Below are 18621 nucleotides of genomic sequence, written 5' to 3'. Positions count from 1 at the left end.
TCTCTCTAAACACATATTTAGACAGATTTATGAACAATTTTTGAGAGAAATAGGCTTTTTGTATACATAGAAAAAGTCTTAGATCATTGAGTTCAGCTCATGAAAGATGAGGGCAAAAACAAAAGTGTTGCCTTTATAATTTTGTTCAGTGAATATTTATTTATACATATAAAAATACTAGCCACACACATGTTTACTATATAAACACAAACAATTAATCACGTCGAATCGATTTGACAGCACTAAAAAAGTAACCGACTCTGACTGGTCACTTTACATATCAGTCGGTCTCTTCCTTTCTGAGTGGGCGGGGCTTAGCCAGGCAATGCATGCAGTTTATTGAAATAAAGGGAGTCTTGTCTGTATCATTATTAATTTCAACCCTTGTTTTTCTAAAAGGGGACATAAAACCAAAACAGCTATCTAGAGAATCCCATTAAGCATTCTTCTCTCTTTCAAAGCCCTGAGGGGTGAACAAATCACAAGCAGTTAATCCTTATTGAATTGCTGGTGAATCTTAAAGCCCCCAGGCTGCGCTGCGCTCGGCAGTGGTCACCGGGGAAGAATCAGACGAAAAGGCATAAAGCATAAATCTGCGGCTCCCTCCGTGGATGAGTGTGTGAACACAGCAAGCATGTTGTTCTCCGCTCTCCCTATTGTCCTTCCACTGCCCTCTAGCAGTCTCGAGTCAGATTAATGATCGGAGCTTGGGAACCAGAACATCCAGGAGCACCTCTCCCTCCTGTTCATGTGTGAGAGAATGTCATGTAATGGATAAATCTACTGTAGTTTTGGGAATTATTTGCTATCAGGGTATTTTTTGTCAGATTAATGGTTAAATCAAATATTTGTTTGTTTGTATGTCTCAGCTCCCGCAGGTTTCCAAGCATCTGGGTACAGTTTTCATAGCCACGAGTGGAGGAACGCCAAATCCAACCGGGGCAGCCTGTCCCCGGTCAACAGCAGTCGGCAGAGGAACAATATCCTGCCAGACTATGGACTTGGCATTGATGAATGGGACAGGCCAAGTGCTAGTGGGTACGTCAACATGCTTCTACAAAGCACATTTAATACTTTGGATACAACTTTTATGGATAAATGGAAAGGAATTAGTAGAAGAAGTTTTGTGCAAGCTACGTGTAGTTTCTATAATCGCTGTTTTATTCTATTAAAACTGAAGTGTCAATATCCATTTGATCGTGAACCAGATTGTGCACGAGGCATTGTGGGAAAGCAGAGCTTAACCAAATCTATAAAAATGTTTATTGTGAATTCTCTGACTCATTGAGTTCAAAAGACGTCTTCGTATAGTACTTAACATTTGAACAATTTTATTTCTCATTTCAATATTCACTTTAAATGGGTCGCAATATTTCTTTAATTCCGCCTGAGTGTAATAGTCTTATCAGTCTGGTAATATTAACTGAGCCGTGCGACACATTCAAGGCACATTTTATAGAGCTTTGATCGATAGTTTCTGGAGTTATTTTACTTTTATTCTGTTAGCTCATGCTGTTGAATGTGTAATTCATATTCATTGTGCAGTAGATCAAAGCCGCAAACGGTCCCTGTGTGCCTGCGGGTCATGGAAATGACAGAGCCTTTTTAAAGTATTTATCTTAAACTGGTGTTACGATCACCCGGGATTTTTCTTCGAAGGATTTTACGATTCATATTATATGGTGACTGTCTTAAAGTCAACATGAAATCAAAAATCATGTTTACCGCTCTTGTTGTCACTTATAGACAATATAGTCTTTTATCAAACTACAATTACTTTTTTAGGGGTGATGTCATCCAGTCAAGGTGTTCAGGATTTATGGGGAAAGATCCTACTTGGATATTTGGTCCCCACTTATTGATTGGGAATTATTTTGCTGATGATTCTTCCTTGATTTTTAAAAGAGACAGTTCACTCAAAATACAAATTATGTCATCATTTACTCACTCTCTTGTCATTTCAAACCTGTATGACTTTGTACTTCCGCACAACACAAAAGACAATATTTTGAAGAAAGTTGATAACCGAACCGTGCCGGCATCCATTCACTTCTATTGTAATGACACAAAACCAGAGCATTTGAATGGGTGCCGGTTAAAAACATTGTTCAAAATATCTTCTTTTTGTGCTCTGCGGAAGAAAAAAGAAAGTCATACAGGTTTGAAATGACATGAAGGTGAGTAAATAATGACCGAATTTTAGTTTTTGAGATACGAACATTTTATTTTACAGAAGTAAAAGAAGTTCTAAGTTTTGATCCCAGATTGCACAATCCGTCTATTTGACGTCTGCATTTACATCTCCAAGACATCTGCAATCCATAGTTTGCTCATCTGCACTACGTCTCAGAGATGTCTGAACGTCTGTAATACGTCTGCTAAAGATCTGGAGATCTGCTGCGTAAAAACATCTGCTAAGCATCTTAGAAAGAGCAGCTTTACATCCATGCTGAATCATAAACATCTTACAGACATCTTCTAGATGTCTATTTGAGGTCCTACAGTAAACATCTCCGAGACATATTGCAGATGAGCAAACTGTGTAGATTGTAGATGTCTTACAGATTTAAATGCAGACATCAAATAGTCGTGCTATCAGGGACTTTTTTGTTACGGTTAAAATCAAGTCCCTCTCCACATTTGTTCTCGTTAAATATCCTTTTTCACTCTGAAATACATCACATTATGCAGGTAAAATGCGTTTCAAATGTACTTTCATGTTGACTCGAGCCATTTCGACAAACGATCTGTGAATCCGCTCTATAGCCGTCCAGCCGTATATATACACAGTACAAGAAATACCAACGCAACTCAAAAGGAGGTTTTCCAATACATTTATCTTTAATGTATTCTGGTGTTATTTCGGATCTTGTCATCTGCAGTGTGCAGTCAAAAAACCTCTTATAATGCAAAGCTTTCCTCAGATTTTCCTACACACATTTTCTCGCTTTTCCCGAGTGGGATTTGAATGATTTTAAGACGGAAACTCTCAAAAGACGTTTTACGGCAAGGCCGACTGCATAAACACTCCGCAGTACCAAACGGTGACAGATAAGACTGATATTGTTTTGAATCTACGTCTGGCATTTCTCATGAGTTTGTCTTTATCGGGCTTGTCAGTGTTGTTATTGATTAAAGCTGATCTCCCGTTACAGAGCGTCAACGCTGCCCACCGGTTTAATCTCAGACAGCAGGTGAGGGTTCAGTGCTGTGTGCCTGTTACCTACACTGCCTCCCTTAACCAATCCGGCCCCTTTCACCTCATTACTCAAAGCCCCACAATCCACCAGGACATCACCGCCTGCCATGCCGTGTCCATCACGGCATTCCCAACCACACTGGGTGTCTGTCTGTTTCTCCAAGAGCCCCACCTCAAACCATAGCCTGCACAGATCATTGGCCGTCCCCCGCGCTCATCACTGTGGTGCCTGCCTGCTCATTGGCTGACGCTTTTTTGACATGCCGCGTGGTAAAATTGTCCGTTGTTTTCCTTCAGGTTCACCGTTGGACACGACGGAACTGAGCCGGACCAGGAGGAGAACTTCTGGTCCCAAGCGCTAGAGGATTTAGAGACGTGTGGACAGTCCGGGATCCTGCGAGAACTTGAGGTAATTGGGTGACCATCGTCCATCAGCCATCATGTGTCCACTTGTTTGAACCCTTCCTACTCTCCCTGGCTCAACGTCTTTTTTAGTAGCATGCTCTTCGAACCCTGGTTTTGTGTAACAGGTCCTTCTTTTTCCAGGACAAGCCAGACAGGCTTCTGAATAAGAGAAACCTGGCCATCTTGGTACCCGTTTTCCTTTTTTCTTTGGGCTTTCTAGTTGCTTGTAGCGCTGGCACCCGAGTGTTCTCGTGCTAATTTGCTCCGTGTCTCTTGCTAAGGGCCTGCTTGAAAATTATGGTGGGGGGTCATTACGGACAACCAATTTTGGCATCCACTTCAAATCCTGGGGGTGCATTCAAAACTAAATTAGATTTAGGGCTGTCAATTTTGTGTTTTATGAGAGTTAAGGCATGAAATGAATTCATTTAGTCCCTGATCTCTGAACATTATACAATGACATGCAAAGTACATGCACATACGTAAAACAGGAAGACACCTTTTTTATTTTTTTTATTTCTATTAAACGAACAGTTCACCCAAAAATGAAATTCTGTCTTCATTTACTCTGTATGTAACAGTTCTGTGCCACCATTGACAACCATAAGAAAAATTGCTTTATACATTTCTTTGTTCTGTTAAACACAAAAGAAGATATTTTGAAGAATGTTTGAAAGCAAACAGTTCTGGGGCACTTTTGAGTACCAATGTCCTTTTTCCAACTGTGGTAGTCAATGGTGGCCAAAAACTATTTGGTTATAAGCATTCTTCCAAATTTCTTTCTCTGTGTTCATCAGAACGAAGACATGTATACACAACTAGATGGTGAGTTAATGATGACAGAATTTACATTTTTGGGTGCATCGTCCCCTTAAATACCAAATATTAAACACAAAAACGTTCATTCATTTAAAAAGAAATAAGAATTGCAAACTTGTCAAGGCCCACCGTCAATCAAATTTTCCTTTTTTGTCCGTCTCGTAGAATAGATAATGTCTTCCGGCGTGTTACGCATTGTTTCATTGACGTGCTTTGTGGGCAACCTTGAAACACTTCATGAAAGCAGATTGATTTTCTTGTCTTTGCTTTGTCAGGTACCTTGAGTTAAATGCGGACTACGTGTAGCCGACGGCGCACAGAAGCTTTTAGTACTCGACGTTAGGGATCGCTTTGAAAGTTCTTTGCTCTCCGGCGTACGCTAGTCTGTGGAAACACAATAAAATCAAAAGCTTTTACACTGAATGTACCCTTTGGCCCTCATTGGATTCATTGAAAGTGTTTGCCTCTGGTTCGTGTCAGTAGCGTGCACTAAAAAGAGCTTTTTACAAAAGTCACAATTGTTCATTTGTCATATGCTGAATTGACGAATGCGGCGTCCATTTTAATAAGGTGCATGAATAAATGTCTGAACACCGGCATAATGGGTTCAGCGCTGCTTAAACAATGCATCGGCTTGGAGTTTTCTCTGTCCGTGGTCACCCGTCATTATCCTGAAAACAGATTTCAATAAAGTTTGAGTGAAATTCACCCAAACTGGGGAATGACGGTGAAATGGGAGGTGTGAACGAAGGCATGTGGGCTCATGCAAAGCATGATGGGATAGCTGCTGCAAGGCTTTTCGTTGTGAACGATTTGTGTCTAGCCGTGTGCAGTGGCACCCTCTCAAAAAGACAGAACCAGAAGAAGGTTCTTTTTTTGGAGATCATCTTCAAATGACGAGACCGCCGGAGCACCCCCTGGTCATGTTTGTTTGGGCTTGCCGTGTTAAAATTTGAAGTGTTTCAAACCAATCTCCAAGAAGTGCATGTTTCTAAGAGTTTGTGTATCGTGGTCCATCTCCATTTTGCTTATTGTGACGTACTAAACAGGAAGTTCAACACAAACTTGTCAACTGTTGAATCATTGATGCTTTGCGATGTCAGCCTGTAGCGCAAGACATAAAAAGGCTATTTGTTCAGTGTTACTTTAACTGTTAAACTTACATTTGAATGGATATTTTAACGTCAAAACTTGCTTATACACATGCGCTCTGTATGGTACGATTTCATTATTAATATTACATTTTCTCCCAGGCCACCATCATGTCAGGCAGCTCGCTGAGCCTCAACCACGACCCGTCTCCCACTCGAAGTCACCTGGGCCGCCAAGCCAGCTTTCAGGAACGCAGCAACAACAAACAACAATACACGCAGGCCAACCGTAGCAATACGTTGCCCACCGACGTCGGCAGAAAAGCTTTCGCCATGAGAAGAATGAAGCAGGAGATCAAAGACATTATGTCGGCCACCCCAGTTGAGCTTCATAAGGTCTGGAATACTGTGAATATTGTGTTTATAAAACCATAAGTTGATACGGTACCATTGGTGGTTATGATGTTAAATGTGATGTGTTACATTCGCAGGTGAGTCTGTCGAAGGACTCCGATCTTGAAGACTTTGGATTTAGCGTATCTGATGGAGTTCTAGAGAAAGGGGTTTATGTTAACAACATCCGTCCGGGGGGACCCGCTGAAATAGGAGGCCTGAAGCCATATGACCGTCTGTTACAGGTGAGCCGTGATGCAGACAAATTGAATTATGAGATGTGACAATCTTTAAAGTACCTATGAAATCAAGATGGAAGGTTAAGGCTTTTCTGTGATAATGTTAACCTTATGGGATCCAAAACATTGACAAAATTTATATTTAGAATATATATTTAGTCTCTCTTCCACTAAAATGGAACCACACTTTTTATGACATCATTCTGCACTTCAGCTTCTCATCAAACTTTCCTGACCAATCAAAACATCTCTATAATTGAGAGAATTTAGCATCTGCCTCAGCTGTCGGCTATTTTAAAGGAGCCGGAGACACTTTATATGTCCCGCCCTAATTTCCTGTTTCGTAGGAAGTTACCTCAGTGCATCAAACAAAAAGGTGCAGATTTTAAGGCACTTTGGTGGTTCTTTAAGATCAGTATTGGCACTGAAATATAATTGTATTGGTTTATATCATTACAGAGCAGGACAATAATTTCAATAATTTTTAATTTCTTAAAGAGGATATATTCATTTTATGACTCATATAAAAATCCTTACATTGCAACAAGTAAAATGCCTCTCTGCATGCTTTTTAAGGGTAGAATTCTTTTTGATGTAGACTCTTTACAAATACTGCACAAATAAACAAAATTATTTATAAAATTAGAACAAAAAAAGTAAACAAAAATATTGACTTTGTAAAAAAAAAAAATGTATTTTATTGATCTGTTTTTGTTACATTCTTATATTTGTATGCAAACTATTACTTATGCATTATCTTACACAATTTGCAAGCGTTGAATCGAGATTCATTATCTCTGTTTGCGATGCAGATAAACCACGTCCGGACTAGAGACTTTGACTGCTGCTTAGTGGTTCCTCTCATTGCGGAATCCGGGAACAAACTGGATCTAGTCATAAGCCGAAACCCGGTTTCTTCCCAACCGTCAGAACTGAACTCATTGTCCAATGACGAGCCAGTGAACTGGGCAGACACTGTGGATCAGCCCACCGCCCGGCTGGAACAGGGCCAGCACAACCCGACGCTAAATGACAGAGACCCCAACCAATCCTTATAGCAGATCTCCAGTTTCCTGCACTGGAATGCCCCTCATGGTGCTACCCTTGAACTCTCTCTCCTCCTGTAGACGGCTCCCCCTGGTGGAGAAAAACAGAAGGGGCTTCTTCTCATTCAGCACACACCCAGATCTTTTCCACCCAGTCAGAGCATGAGCCACAGTGACTTCGAGGTCCTATCCTGACATGCTGGGTGGTGTTTTTACCCTGTGAAAATGGTGATTATGGAGAAGACCACACTGACCTCTTGGAAAACCAAAACTGTTAAAAAAGGAGAAAAGTGAAACAGTGCCATCCCTGATTTTATTGCCAATAAACAATAGTTCTAAGGAGGACAAAAAGAGTTGAAAAAAAGCATAAAAGCAACAATAAGACTTAAAATATTAGACTGAGCACTCAGTGATTCTCTGTGTTTATCGGTGTGAGTCCCAATGCGTGTTCGACGACTTCGCAAGTCCCAAAAGTCTCCGTTCTCAACGCAACCATTAACGCTCCTATTTTGTGATACTGAAACACAAGTGTGTGTATAGTGTATGTGTGTGTGTGTTTCCTATTCCGATGCCAAGGTCAGACCGTGTCCCTGTTGGCGCCCGACAGGAGGGGTCGACAGCTGTGCACGGGGGAAAAATCAGCACAATGAATTGGGTAGCCATTTTTCAATCCGGGCTGAATGTGGGTTGTAGCGTAATGCATGAGACTTTTTTCCAACAATTTTGTATTGGGTGATGTATTTTTGTCTAAAAATAAGCGCTTGGCTCCATCCTCTAAACAGAATTACACAGACACCGCAGTCTCCGTCCGATATGCCATTACGCATCATGACTGATCTGAAGCCACCACAAAGGCACCTTAGCTTGAAAATTGGACAGATGTCTATTTTTATGAATAGAGTCATGATGATTTATAAGGGTTGTGTGTGATTTAAGTGAAGGTTGGGTGGTTGAGCCTTTTCGTGGCCCCTATTGACCATGTACAGGAGCAGATTTAGAGCATCGAGAAGGTCATTCGGTCGGGAAAACTCTTTGTCAGGTGACTGCGGTAAATGCTCTCATTTTTACGAAATGAATCATCCAATGAGTCTGTGATCAATCTCTGAATTAATTAAAAAAGACAACTGTTCAATTAGATAGTTTTATATTAATGTTTACTCACTGTCTGATATCAGAATATTATGAATTACAAACAAACAAAAATATATTTATGGAAATGCTGGTTAGGTTTCACATTAGTGTGTTTCCCTTGTTAAATTCTCTGCAAGCTTACAAAAATGTACCATGTTAACCATAAATTCCATCAGTGCTACGTTACTATTTTTACTGTAAAGCGATAAATTAATAATCTTATTAATAATATGAAACAAAACGACTATTATACCTAATAACATTTGTGAACGAATCTGTGGTTATCATGGCAACTTTTGTAATTATGACTTACTAAAATCCACTAAGTGATTTAAAAAACGAAAATAAAAGCATGGGGTTGATACCCATAAGAATCCAGAAAAATACTTTTGTATTTCCCCCTTTGTTTGAATAGTTTAAATCATGGTAATTTGTATATGGTTTTGTCCGTCTCATCTGATATTTGTTTAAAGTGTGCGAGCAGTAAGTTTGTGTAAAGGAAAAAGTGTCAATTTCGTGGCAAGGAGTGGTGTCAGTCCTACACTGTAAAACAAATGCAGTTTTTTAACCCACGGTTGGGTGAAATTGTGGACAAGCCCAAGTGTTGGTTTATTAACCTATGGAATGTCTGTACTGTATTTTACCCGGCCATGGGTCAAAACAACCCAACATTTTTTTGAGTGTACCATGCGTGATAGACCACTAAACATACTTCACATAAATGTGTAGCTCAGCTTGAAGGAAATACAAAAAATACAGAAAAAAATGTTTATGACAAGCTGCTCATGGCAATGAAAACCCTCACCCACCTGTGTGAAACATTGTGGCTTTTGGTTGAGTAACGTCACCCTTGTTGTCAGTGCTCAACGATCCTGTCTACACACATTGTTTTTAAATGGCACATGTGGTCCGACTACAGGGCCTAACATAGAAACCTCATCGAGGGAAAAGCTCAAAGGAGTTTCTTGATAGGGAGCATTTGTCTTTTTTTTCTGTTTTTTTAAATAAACTTTCAGGTACGGGTTCATTCCCCAAAATCATGCACTGGATGTTTAGACACTTCTCAGATGTCATAGTGTAATCGTGTTGAACCATGGTTTTCACTTCATTGCAGTTATCTTGATCTGGGCCTATGCTTGTCATGGGACGTCATTGTGTTTCTGCAAAACTGTATGGTCTACGTTGGTGCACACATTGTTTGCGTTGAAAAAAATAAAAATCATTTTTATGTTTCATATGTGAGAACATATAGTGAAGTCAAGCACTGCCAGATAAAATAGTGGGTGTCCATTTTCAGTATACCATGAATTTATGTTTCAATGTCACAGTTATGTCCCTGAAATATTGTATTTTTATTTCTAATGGACAGGTATTATGAGCTGTAAAGTATTTTTGTACAAATTTAATACTTTGTTAGCATGATGTTTATCGTCTATGTATAAATTTGGGGATCCCTAAAGCTGTAATCCTTTGTATGGCCGACAAATGGAGAAAAGAATAAAAGGTACCGAGCGGAGGGAGAACACTGAAATGATGTCTGTCTGTCACGTGACACATTTTGTGGTGCTGTAATGGCGCTGTTAAAAGCTCCCTGCTATTCACTTTAATTAAGCTCTTAATATCATGACTCTGAGTAAAATGCAATATTATCTCCATGGTTACGTACACCCTCATGCTTAGTTCATCAAAGTAAAAAGCATATTAGGATGAATTATGAAAGAATTGTCAATGAAACACTGGGAAACTAAAACCTTATGCAGTTTATTTGTTTAATTGTTTAACTTGTTTTGATTTCTATTGTGTCGTTAAAAAGTTTTCAACAGATTTCTCTTGAAAATGTCATTTTGAGTCCATATTGGGTCCATATTGGGCAGAAATGAAAAATGAAATGTATAGTTCACCCAGAAATGAAAACCGTGTAAATATTTGGTGATTCGATAGTACTTTTCCTGTAATATCTCTTCCCTTTTTACAACAAGAAGTCTGGTGAGGAATGCCTTACATTTCAGTCTATTACTCACAAAGAGGTGGTCCGTTGATAACACTTTAATACTTTTTTACAATAACAATTTTACTTTTCTTATTTTTATTTATTTTTCTTGAGTTTGACAGCCTCGAGTCACCAATTCTTTTTTATGGTGTTAAAAACAGCTCCATCAATCGCCTTTGACATTCCATTGAAGGAGAAACTTTTTTTGCAACAAGTCCTGGTCTGGTCAGTAAGTAATCACGGATTTCATTACTTTTCAAACATAAAACAACTACAAACACATCAAACAATTAGTGCATACAAGAGATCAAATTAATAAATGTTTCCCTTAACTTGGTCCATAAAATATTTGTTTAAACATTTAGAGAGGGGAGTTCTGCAGAAAAATGCCTTACATGCCATCATTTTATTGTCGGTCCTACAATAATAGGGGGTGCGCCATCTGGTGGTCAACGAGGAATTGTTATTTCAGAAACATCTATAAGCTTACATAACATACGATTTTTGTATTATATGTCAGGTTGTAAACCTTGGCTTTAAAAAGGGAATGAAAATGTGCATGTTGTAATACATTTAAATATAAAAGATAAATGAAAGTTTTCCACATTGGTGCCTTCTAGCTGATTCAGGCTTTTATTAACCGTAATGTAATATTTTTTCCAATAGGGGAAAATCTACAAGCAATGATAGGATGCAGAAAATGAGATGCCAGTGTGTGCCGCATGAAAGCATTGATGTGATGAACATGTCCCTGAATGCAGGATGGCACCCAGTTATTCAGACCTACCTGGATAACAGATACAGGGCTCGAAGAATACAGTGAACTTCCAAATGAATTATGTGGCCGAGTCCCCAAGGCTGGCACCACAGAAGCTTTAATGAAATGCTCTGTGGACTTCACGGGAGAAGGCAAGGCACAGTGCATTTTGTTAAGAATGCCCGGGAGAGATTGCGAGCAGGTTCTGTTGGAGCGTTGGCACGATTTAAAACCCACAGGCATGTCATTAGTGGAAAATGTGTCCCACTGTTCAGCCGACACTGAAGGGGAACCCTTCTCAAAGGTGAAAAATATTCTTTTCGGAGATAAGGCTGTAGGTTAACCTGAAGGAAATTACTTTTGACCACTGCTGGGGCTATGAAGTAATTAGAATATAAAAAAGAGCAGCATGGGCTGCAGGAATATGAACATGTGTTGGTTAAATAGGAGTTGGTTGAGCTCTCCGCAGGCTGTGTTTGAGACTTGCGTGAGCTTATTATCGCCACAAAGGAAAGAAACAGGTGCAAAGCCCCCCTGAGTCTGCAAAGATGGATGATAGATTGGGTGGATTTTTTAGACCTGTTAGGAAATTTGATAAAGAAGCTCTTTTATATTATTCATTCAAAGGTGGAGATTTAAAGGAACAGTCGGGAATTACCTACTTAGTACATGTGCGGGTATTTGGAGGTCTCCTTGTGGACATTTCTATACCTATATTTGACATTTCAGTCATTTAAGACTATTTTGTCTACTAAAGTTATATCAAAGTGATTTTATAATGCGCATCTACTCCTCCGACAAGAGGAAGCAATTCAGTTCTCTTACATTGTGTAAATATATAAATACACATATATGTCTACACATATATAAATGTATATTACACAGCACATTATTAAAAAAGAAGGAGCATTTATTGACAAATCCACATTACACACTGCAGGGACTTTTTTCTGTATTTAATGGACTTCAATGAATTTCCAGGTAAACCCTCCGCTTGGTGGCAGTATACATCCTCAAGCACATGTAAAAAGCCCAGAAGATAGAGAGGAAGTCAGGACAAAGCCGGAAGAGATCATTAAAACACCAGTGTTTAACGAAACCTAAATAAATCCGTCAAACATGAATGAGGAGAAATATCCGCGATCGTCGATTGAAGATGATTTCAATTATGGCACGAACGTCGCAAGCGCGAGCGTCCACATCCGGATGGGTAAGTCACTGCGTATATGTACAATGCATTGCGGTCTACGTAATCAATCGCGCAAGATGTGTCTTTCCGTCAATTTAAAAATGTAACTGTGGATGGTTATTGTCACATCCACGTGCACTTGTTTTATTTCCCATTGTTACGTTTATTTTACATTCTTTCGTAGTTGACGATGATGGTAAATGCCAAACATATGGTGCCAATGGCTGCCAGTTGAATCAGCTGACACGAGCCATTAAGCTTATTGATGTCCTAGAAATGTCACTTGTAAAACCTGAATGTTGAGAACGATGTTACAGTAGCTCTGACATTTAACCAGCTGAAAAAAACAAGTTGTATCAATTCTTACATTACAGATACCATTATGAACCATAAGCCGTTAAAACCAGCACAGGATTCCTTTATCCAGTTGTTAATCCTGGAGGATTTCATGGTTTTCTATTGTTTGATAGATAATATCAAGCAAACACATTACCAGTAAAGAGCAACAAAAATACAGTTTTTCTATTAAAACCAACACAATTCACATTATAACCATTAAATCCATGAAAATGAAAGCTTAGGGTTACACATTTGTTTAACATAAATCATGTACATGTGTTTCGTGATAGATAGATAAATAGGCAGATTACATTCCTGTATGAATGAAATGTAATATTGTACATGTTTTCTGGATAAATTGGTGTATTAAATGTAATCCTCTAATTTTTTCTAGATTTTCTTCGCAAGGTGTACACCATCCTATCGCTGCAGATTATTATGACAACTGTCGTGTCTGGTGTGTTTATGCTCTGTGACCCCATCAAAAGCTTTGTGCACTCAAGGTAAAGGACCACCAGCCATGTATATTATTCACCTATTTGTTTTAGATGTTAAAATTAAACGTAAACTTTTAGAGTATAGTTGCGCTTATGTGATTCACTGTTTTTTTATTTTAGTCCCGCTCTGGTGCTGATATCTGCTGTTGGGTCTCTTATCCTGCTCCTTGCCCTCGCTGTGTACCGACACCAGCACCCTATCAATCTTTTTTTGCTGTTTGGATTTGTAAGTATTTTAGATCCATTCCAGTTCAAATTCATAATATAGATATTATAATGTAATTTAATGGGTGTATAATGTTATTGTAGACACTGCTGGAGTCATTGTCTGTGGCAACGGCAGGTATGTTTTTTTTTTAATATAGCAACATCACATCACAGAATGTTGACTTACACAACCATTACACTGCAATTAATACTGTTTTTCTCTTTCAAGTGACGTTTTATGACTACACCGTAGTGCTCCAGGCCTTCGTGCTCACCTCCGCTGTGTTCCTGGGCCTCACTGCCTACACCTTCCAGTCCAAACGGGACTTCAGCAAACTCGGAGCCAGGTATTTCTCACTCTCCCGTCAGCTCGGGGCCCGGACCTGTCACATTCGTCACAATAAATAAGATCCGTAATATTGTTTTAATCCATTTGCTCCGAGTCCATGAGGAATTTGTGGCAGAATGTCTCTCTTGTGAAACATTCTTCTTTGCAGTTATTAAACTGAAATAAAATAATTGGTTTTGTGGTCATAACTCTAACGGCGTGACGCATCATCCACCATTTGCCGTGGGAAATTACAGCGAGGAGAAAAGGATGTCTTTGTGCAGAAGATTTACTAAGTATAAGAGTACTTAAAGGAACATTTGAACCATTTTGATCATTTTATTTTTTAAGTTGCATTTGAAATTTAATGCAATTGACATTAAAAAAACATTGTGTAGCAAAATAAATAGCAGTATGTGGTTTCGGAATAACACAATTACTTTTTTGAGTAAATCAAATTTGTATTTGTATTAATAAAACTTATGTCTCATAGTCTGTTCGCTGGCCTGTGGATTCTGATCATTGCGAGCTTTCTGAGGGTACGTTGCCAGTCTGAGACCTGTCCATTATTTAAGTCACTTTATGCAACGCAATCCGCATTTCAACATCTGTCCAAATATCTGTCCTTTAGATCTTCATCTACAACGACACTGTGGAGCTGGTTTTCGCTGGAGCCGGAGCGCTGCTCTTCTGTGGGTTTATCATTTTTGATACGCACCTGCTGATGCACAAGCTGTCACCAGAGGAACATGTCCTGGCGTCCATCAATCTGTACCTGGACATAGTCAACCTCTTCCTGTATATCCTGCGCATTCTTGATTCCCTGAAGAAACACTGAATGCTTTGATGTTCTTCAGTTTCAGTGATGAATTATGGGTACGTTAATGCTGTGAGTGGATTCGAAATAACAAAAATAATATTTCATAGTCTTTAAGTACTGTATATCCGGCCCCAAATAAATATATTTGCACGATTATAATTCATTACCGAGAAGTAATTATAGCATTATACACCAAATCATTTAAATGGATTTAAGTCTTACAGAGCACACATTCATTTTTCTGTTTAGACAGTGAAAGGGATTTGATTTTGTGAAAAAAAATTTAGTACACTTTTTTTTGCACAGCATGTTTAAAAATGATACTTCTCTTATGGAGTAGTTTCATCATGTTTCCAAACATTGTACATTTGTCTCGCTTTAATACTTATAGATTGCACATATTTGAATGCTATATCAAGTTATGATAGTACAAAACACTTTGATGTGTTCAATTGTGATTGATAGTTACTACTTTATGAATTATGTTGTGTAAAGTGAAGTGTACCTCATTTAGTGGTAGTTCCTGTACAGTTGGTGTAAGTAAATTACTGCTAATGGTTTGGGAACAAGCTAAAATCAAGTCTCCACGTTTTTCTTCATTTTGGTGGATGTATGGGATGTTCAGATTTAACTTGATAATTTATAAACGTAAGCATTTAACTTCCTAACTAAAAAGGAGTGAATCAACATTAACATTCCAGAAGCTATTACATTTAAACAATTTATTTCCTTGTGAACATTAAAAGCTAACATCATTACAATGTTTATTTACAGCAATCACTGCCGTTCATTAAAACATATTAAAAGTCGGTTATATTAAATTAAAGGTTTTGAAACAGCATGCGACCCATTTTAAAAACATCAAAATGGCAGTCAGCTCATTGAAATAAATGACAAATAGGGATTAAACCGTTAAAAACACAACATTCAGGTTTTTTAAAGGAAGCTTCTAGAAGCCTATATATTATTTATTAACCCAATTCCAAGTGCAATATTTATCAACCTAAAAAATCTGATGTAATATAATTTACCTTTTTGTACAGTACTTAATAAAAATGAAAAGGAATGTGTTTTGACCTGTGTGTTGTTTTTATAGTAAACCAGATCAATTACGATGCTCAGAATGTACACACTTCTTCCTCTACTTAAATATGGGTTAACATGCTATTTCAAGCACACTGACTTCTTTACTCTGTTAAAACGTGCCGGCTTCTCATGCTTAACATGGTCAACTTGATAAATACGAGTTGGACGTATGACATAGTATTTCTGTGCTCGATACACTAGCCCAGCAGTCCAACTTGCTTGGGAAAGTTTTTTGCTGGATCCCATTTTTCTATACAGGGATCGTATTCACTTTAATTGGCCACTCTCCCGATAGTTTGAAACGGATAGATGGTGCGGTCTCAGCGCTAAAAGTTGCCGGACATTAACCGCGCGCGCGGTAAGTCAAACTGAGTCATATGTCTGTTTTGTTGGCAAACTATAATATAAACAACACAAAGGGATAATCTCTTTTATACATATCAAACAAAATACACTGAGAAGATACAGCAGTATTGCATATTTCGTATAGGTCCTCAATAATAATATGAGAGTTGCAGAAACGGTGTGCGTTTTCCCATCTTTTAAGGAACAGTTTACCCCAAAATCTTCTAATAACAAAGAAATTTGGAAGAATGCTTAAACCAAACAGTTTTTTGCCCCTGTTGACTGCCATTGGCTATGCATACGGGGCGATGACGTAATTCTGCTAAAATCTCAGCCAGCTAAGCCACTTCCTTTCTAATTGGGCCGGTGTAATATTTAATCAAGTCATATCGATGCGTTTATTAAGAAAACGTTCAAATTCCAGTAAATCGACAACAGATAGACAGAGATTTTAGCAGACATACGTTAACGCTTCGTGTTCATATGCCCCATTGCTTCCGTTGAACACAAAATAAGATATTTTGAAGAATGTAAACAAGCAAACATGTCTGGGGCACTATTGACTACCATTGTAATAAATAAGCACTCTTCCAAATATCTTTATCTGTGTTCAACAGAACAAAGAAATGTAATGTATACAGATTTGGATTAATTTAAGGGTAACAGTATAGACAGAAGATGAAAGCCTTTTTATTTTCGGGTGAACTGTTTTTAACAACCGGCTGAATTACATCCTTCACACTTCAACTTCTAACACCGGTCACTTCTCCAGACTGTCATCCGTGCTGAAAAAAACTAAAGTTACTTTGGCTTGCAATTTGAGAAATAAGAGAGAAATGTCACTATGAACCATTCGTTGCTCTCCGCGCGGCTAAAACTTTCAAGTCTCTTCTTAGATTGGGTGCTCGGCTGATCTCCTTTTTCAAAAACGCGGCGATTTCCAGTTTGTTGACGTCTTCTTTTCGTACCATTTTTCGGATCATGCGCGTGCAGTACTCTTGTAACGAGTATACTAAAACACACAGAACATACGGGTAATACTATAAGAAACATGATCAAATCAAACATGCTCGACTCAAATGATGCGTTTCTCACCTGGGGCGGTCACATGCACGCGCTTGTAAAGCGGGTATCCGTCCTCCTCGTACTCCCCAACTTCAGGAAAATAAACTTCACTTAGGTTTGCAAGGAGTTGGAAGCCGTCGGATGCTCTAAAGACCCACGGGTGGGCTGAAAAGTGCATTTATAAATCTTATCAGTGTTTAATAAGTAATGTGACAAGTAAGGCTGTATCAACTTTAAGTTACTTACTTGTATATGTGTCCATTTGCAAAGCGTTCCCGGGGCTTATGGCACCGTACGGCACTGGGATCCCCGAAAAATTTAACCACCACGCTTCGGCATTCTCGTTGGTTTTATTGATAAAAACGACATATGTCGGATCATGAGAATCCAGCGATTTCAGAGGCGCTGGTGCTTCCTGTTCAGCCATTGCGCTGCGACGCGTTGCCTTATCCTGAACTGTAGGCGGCGGTGTTAAACACCCTTAAGTGTGTGGTCTCATTTATAAACGTGGTGTACGCACAAAATGGGCGTGGAAACGTGCGTACGCCACTTTCCACGCAACGGTTGTGAGACAATACTAACTTGATGGGAGAATGTCCGCACCTTTAAGAACATTACGGAGACACAAATGTTGGGTTAGTGAACTCAAGTTAGATTGTAGAAAGTAAGTAACACATTTCATTTCACCTTACAGCCTTTTCGTCAAATATTCACATTATCACGGAGATTAAATCTGCAGATATTTGGGCTTGTATTGACTGATAATTGTTTCGTGCATCTTCTTGTAAATATAACCAAACAGCACTAAGTTTCATAGGACTAAGTTTAACTGCAATCACAAAATACCTTAGGCTATCAAAAGCAGTTGCATTCATAGGACTAGCGCAATACATTTCTAAAGGAGAAAGGTGTTTGCTACAGGTGCTGTGGAACAACCACTCATCTGGCAAGGGACTGTAAGGCAGCTATTAAATGTAAGGAATGTGGCAGTGATGCTCATATCGCAGCGCTTCATCCAGGACCACCGCCTTCAAACTTATTTGATCATGGCGGGGAGGGAGAGAAAGACATGCCTCAACCTGCTATAACTTCCAAGTGTACAGAAGTCTGTGGTTACGGTGAATGTTCACGGTCATGCTCTAAGATTTGTCTGGCTAAGGTTTACCCAGAAGGCCACCCAGAAGGAGCAATCAAGCTTTATGTGATCCTGGATGACCAGAGCAATAGATCGCTCGCTAGAACCAAGTTCTTCGACTTGCTGCATGTCAATGGAGAGAACTCAACATATACTCTACGTACCTGTGCGGGTGTGACAGAGGCAGCGGGAAGAAGAGCGACTGGTTTCATAATAGAGCCTTTGATGGAGTAACGAAGGTGAAAATGCCAACGTTGATCGAATGCAACAATATGCCAGATGACAGGGCTGAGATACCGACACCTGATGCAGCAAGTTGGCACACTCACCTAAAGCCCATCGCGAATTGCATTCCTCCTTTGGATCCAGAAGCCCAAATTCTTCTCCTTTTGGGTCGTGACATCCTTCAGGTTCATAAGGTACGTGAGCAACGTAATGGTCCTAATAACGCACCCTACGCACAAAGACTAGACCTAGGATGGGTCGTAGTCGGAGACGTCTGCTTAGGATCTGTCCACAGGTCTACAACACCTAGTGCTT

At 39.2% G+C, this 18621-nt stretch overlaps 3 protein-coding genes across 14 annotated transcripts in view; 2 read left to right on the top strand and 1 right to left on the bottom strand.

The window, feature by feature from the left end:
- Positions 1 to 7594, top strand: part of grip1 (glutamate receptor interacting protein 1) — a 196717-nt gene extending 189123 nt beyond the window's left edge. For 8 of the 11 annotated variants that reach the window (XM_056748036.1, XM_056748035.1, XM_056748031.1 and 5 more), the window contains 6 exons: positions 870 to 1038; positions 3156 to 3194; positions 3497 to 3608; positions 5677 to 5910; positions 6006 to 6152; positions 6959 to 7594. In XM_056748036.1, the coding sequence (XP_056604014.1) occupies positions 870 to 1038; positions 3156 to 3194; positions 3497 to 3608; positions 5677 to 5910; positions 6006 to 6152; positions 6959 to 7204 (947 nt within the window). In that variant the 3' untranslated portion in view covers positions 7205 to 7594. The remainder of the gene's footprint in view (positions 1 to 869; positions 1039 to 3155; positions 3195 to 3496; positions 3609 to 5676; positions 5911 to 6005; positions 6153 to 6958) is intronic. The other 3 variants (XM_056748038.1, XM_056748034.1, XM_056748029.1) reach the window with 1 other exon arrangement.
- Positions 7595 to 12100: 4506 nt separating this feature from the next.
- tmbim4 (transmembrane BAX inhibitor motif containing 4) lies at positions 12101 to 15526 on the top strand. The gene is made up of 7 exons (XM_056747432.1): positions 12101 to 12280; positions 12993 to 13101; positions 13216 to 13321; positions 13405 to 13438; positions 13532 to 13649; positions 14124 to 14169; positions 14262 to 15526. The coding sequence occupies exons 1-7, from the start codon at positions 12190 to 12192 to the stop codon at positions 14466 to 14468; spliced, it is 711 nt and encodes a 236-aa protein (XP_056603410.1). The 5' UTR covers positions 12101 to 12189; the 3' UTR covers positions 14469 to 15526.
- A 123-nt stretch (positions 15527 to 15649) lies between these two features.
- vhll (von Hippel-Lindau tumor suppressor like) lies at positions 15650 to 17430 on the bottom strand. Of its 2 annotated transcripts, none has more exons than XM_056747433.1 (3): positions 17193 to 17430; positions 16977 to 17111; positions 15650 to 16893 (listed from the first exon to the last, which is right to left on the bottom strand). In XM_056747433.1, the coding sequence occupies exons 1-3, from the start codon at positions 17371 to 17373 to the stop codon at positions 16724 to 16726; spliced, it is 486 nt and encodes a 161-aa protein (XP_056603411.1). In that variant the 5' UTR covers positions 17374 to 17430; the 3' UTR covers positions 15650 to 16723. The 2 variants fall into 2 exon arrangements, with proteins under 2 accessions (XP_056603411.1, XP_056603412.1); XM_056747434.1 differs by having other exon boundaries at positions 16977 to 17036.
- Between the last annotated feature and the right edge of the window lie 1191 nt (positions 17431 to 18621).

This window comes from Triplophysa dalaica, chromosome 5 (assembly GCF_015846415.1).
Source record: "Triplophysa dalaica isolate WHDGS20190420 chromosome 5, ASM1584641v1, whole genome shotgun sequence".
NCBI lineage: Eukaryota > Metazoa > Chordata > Actinopteri > Cypriniformes > Nemacheilidae > Triplophysa > Triplophysa dalaica.
The sequence above is the reverse complement of the archived record's forward strand: the minus strand, read 5'-3'. Positions and strand labels throughout refer to the sequence as shown.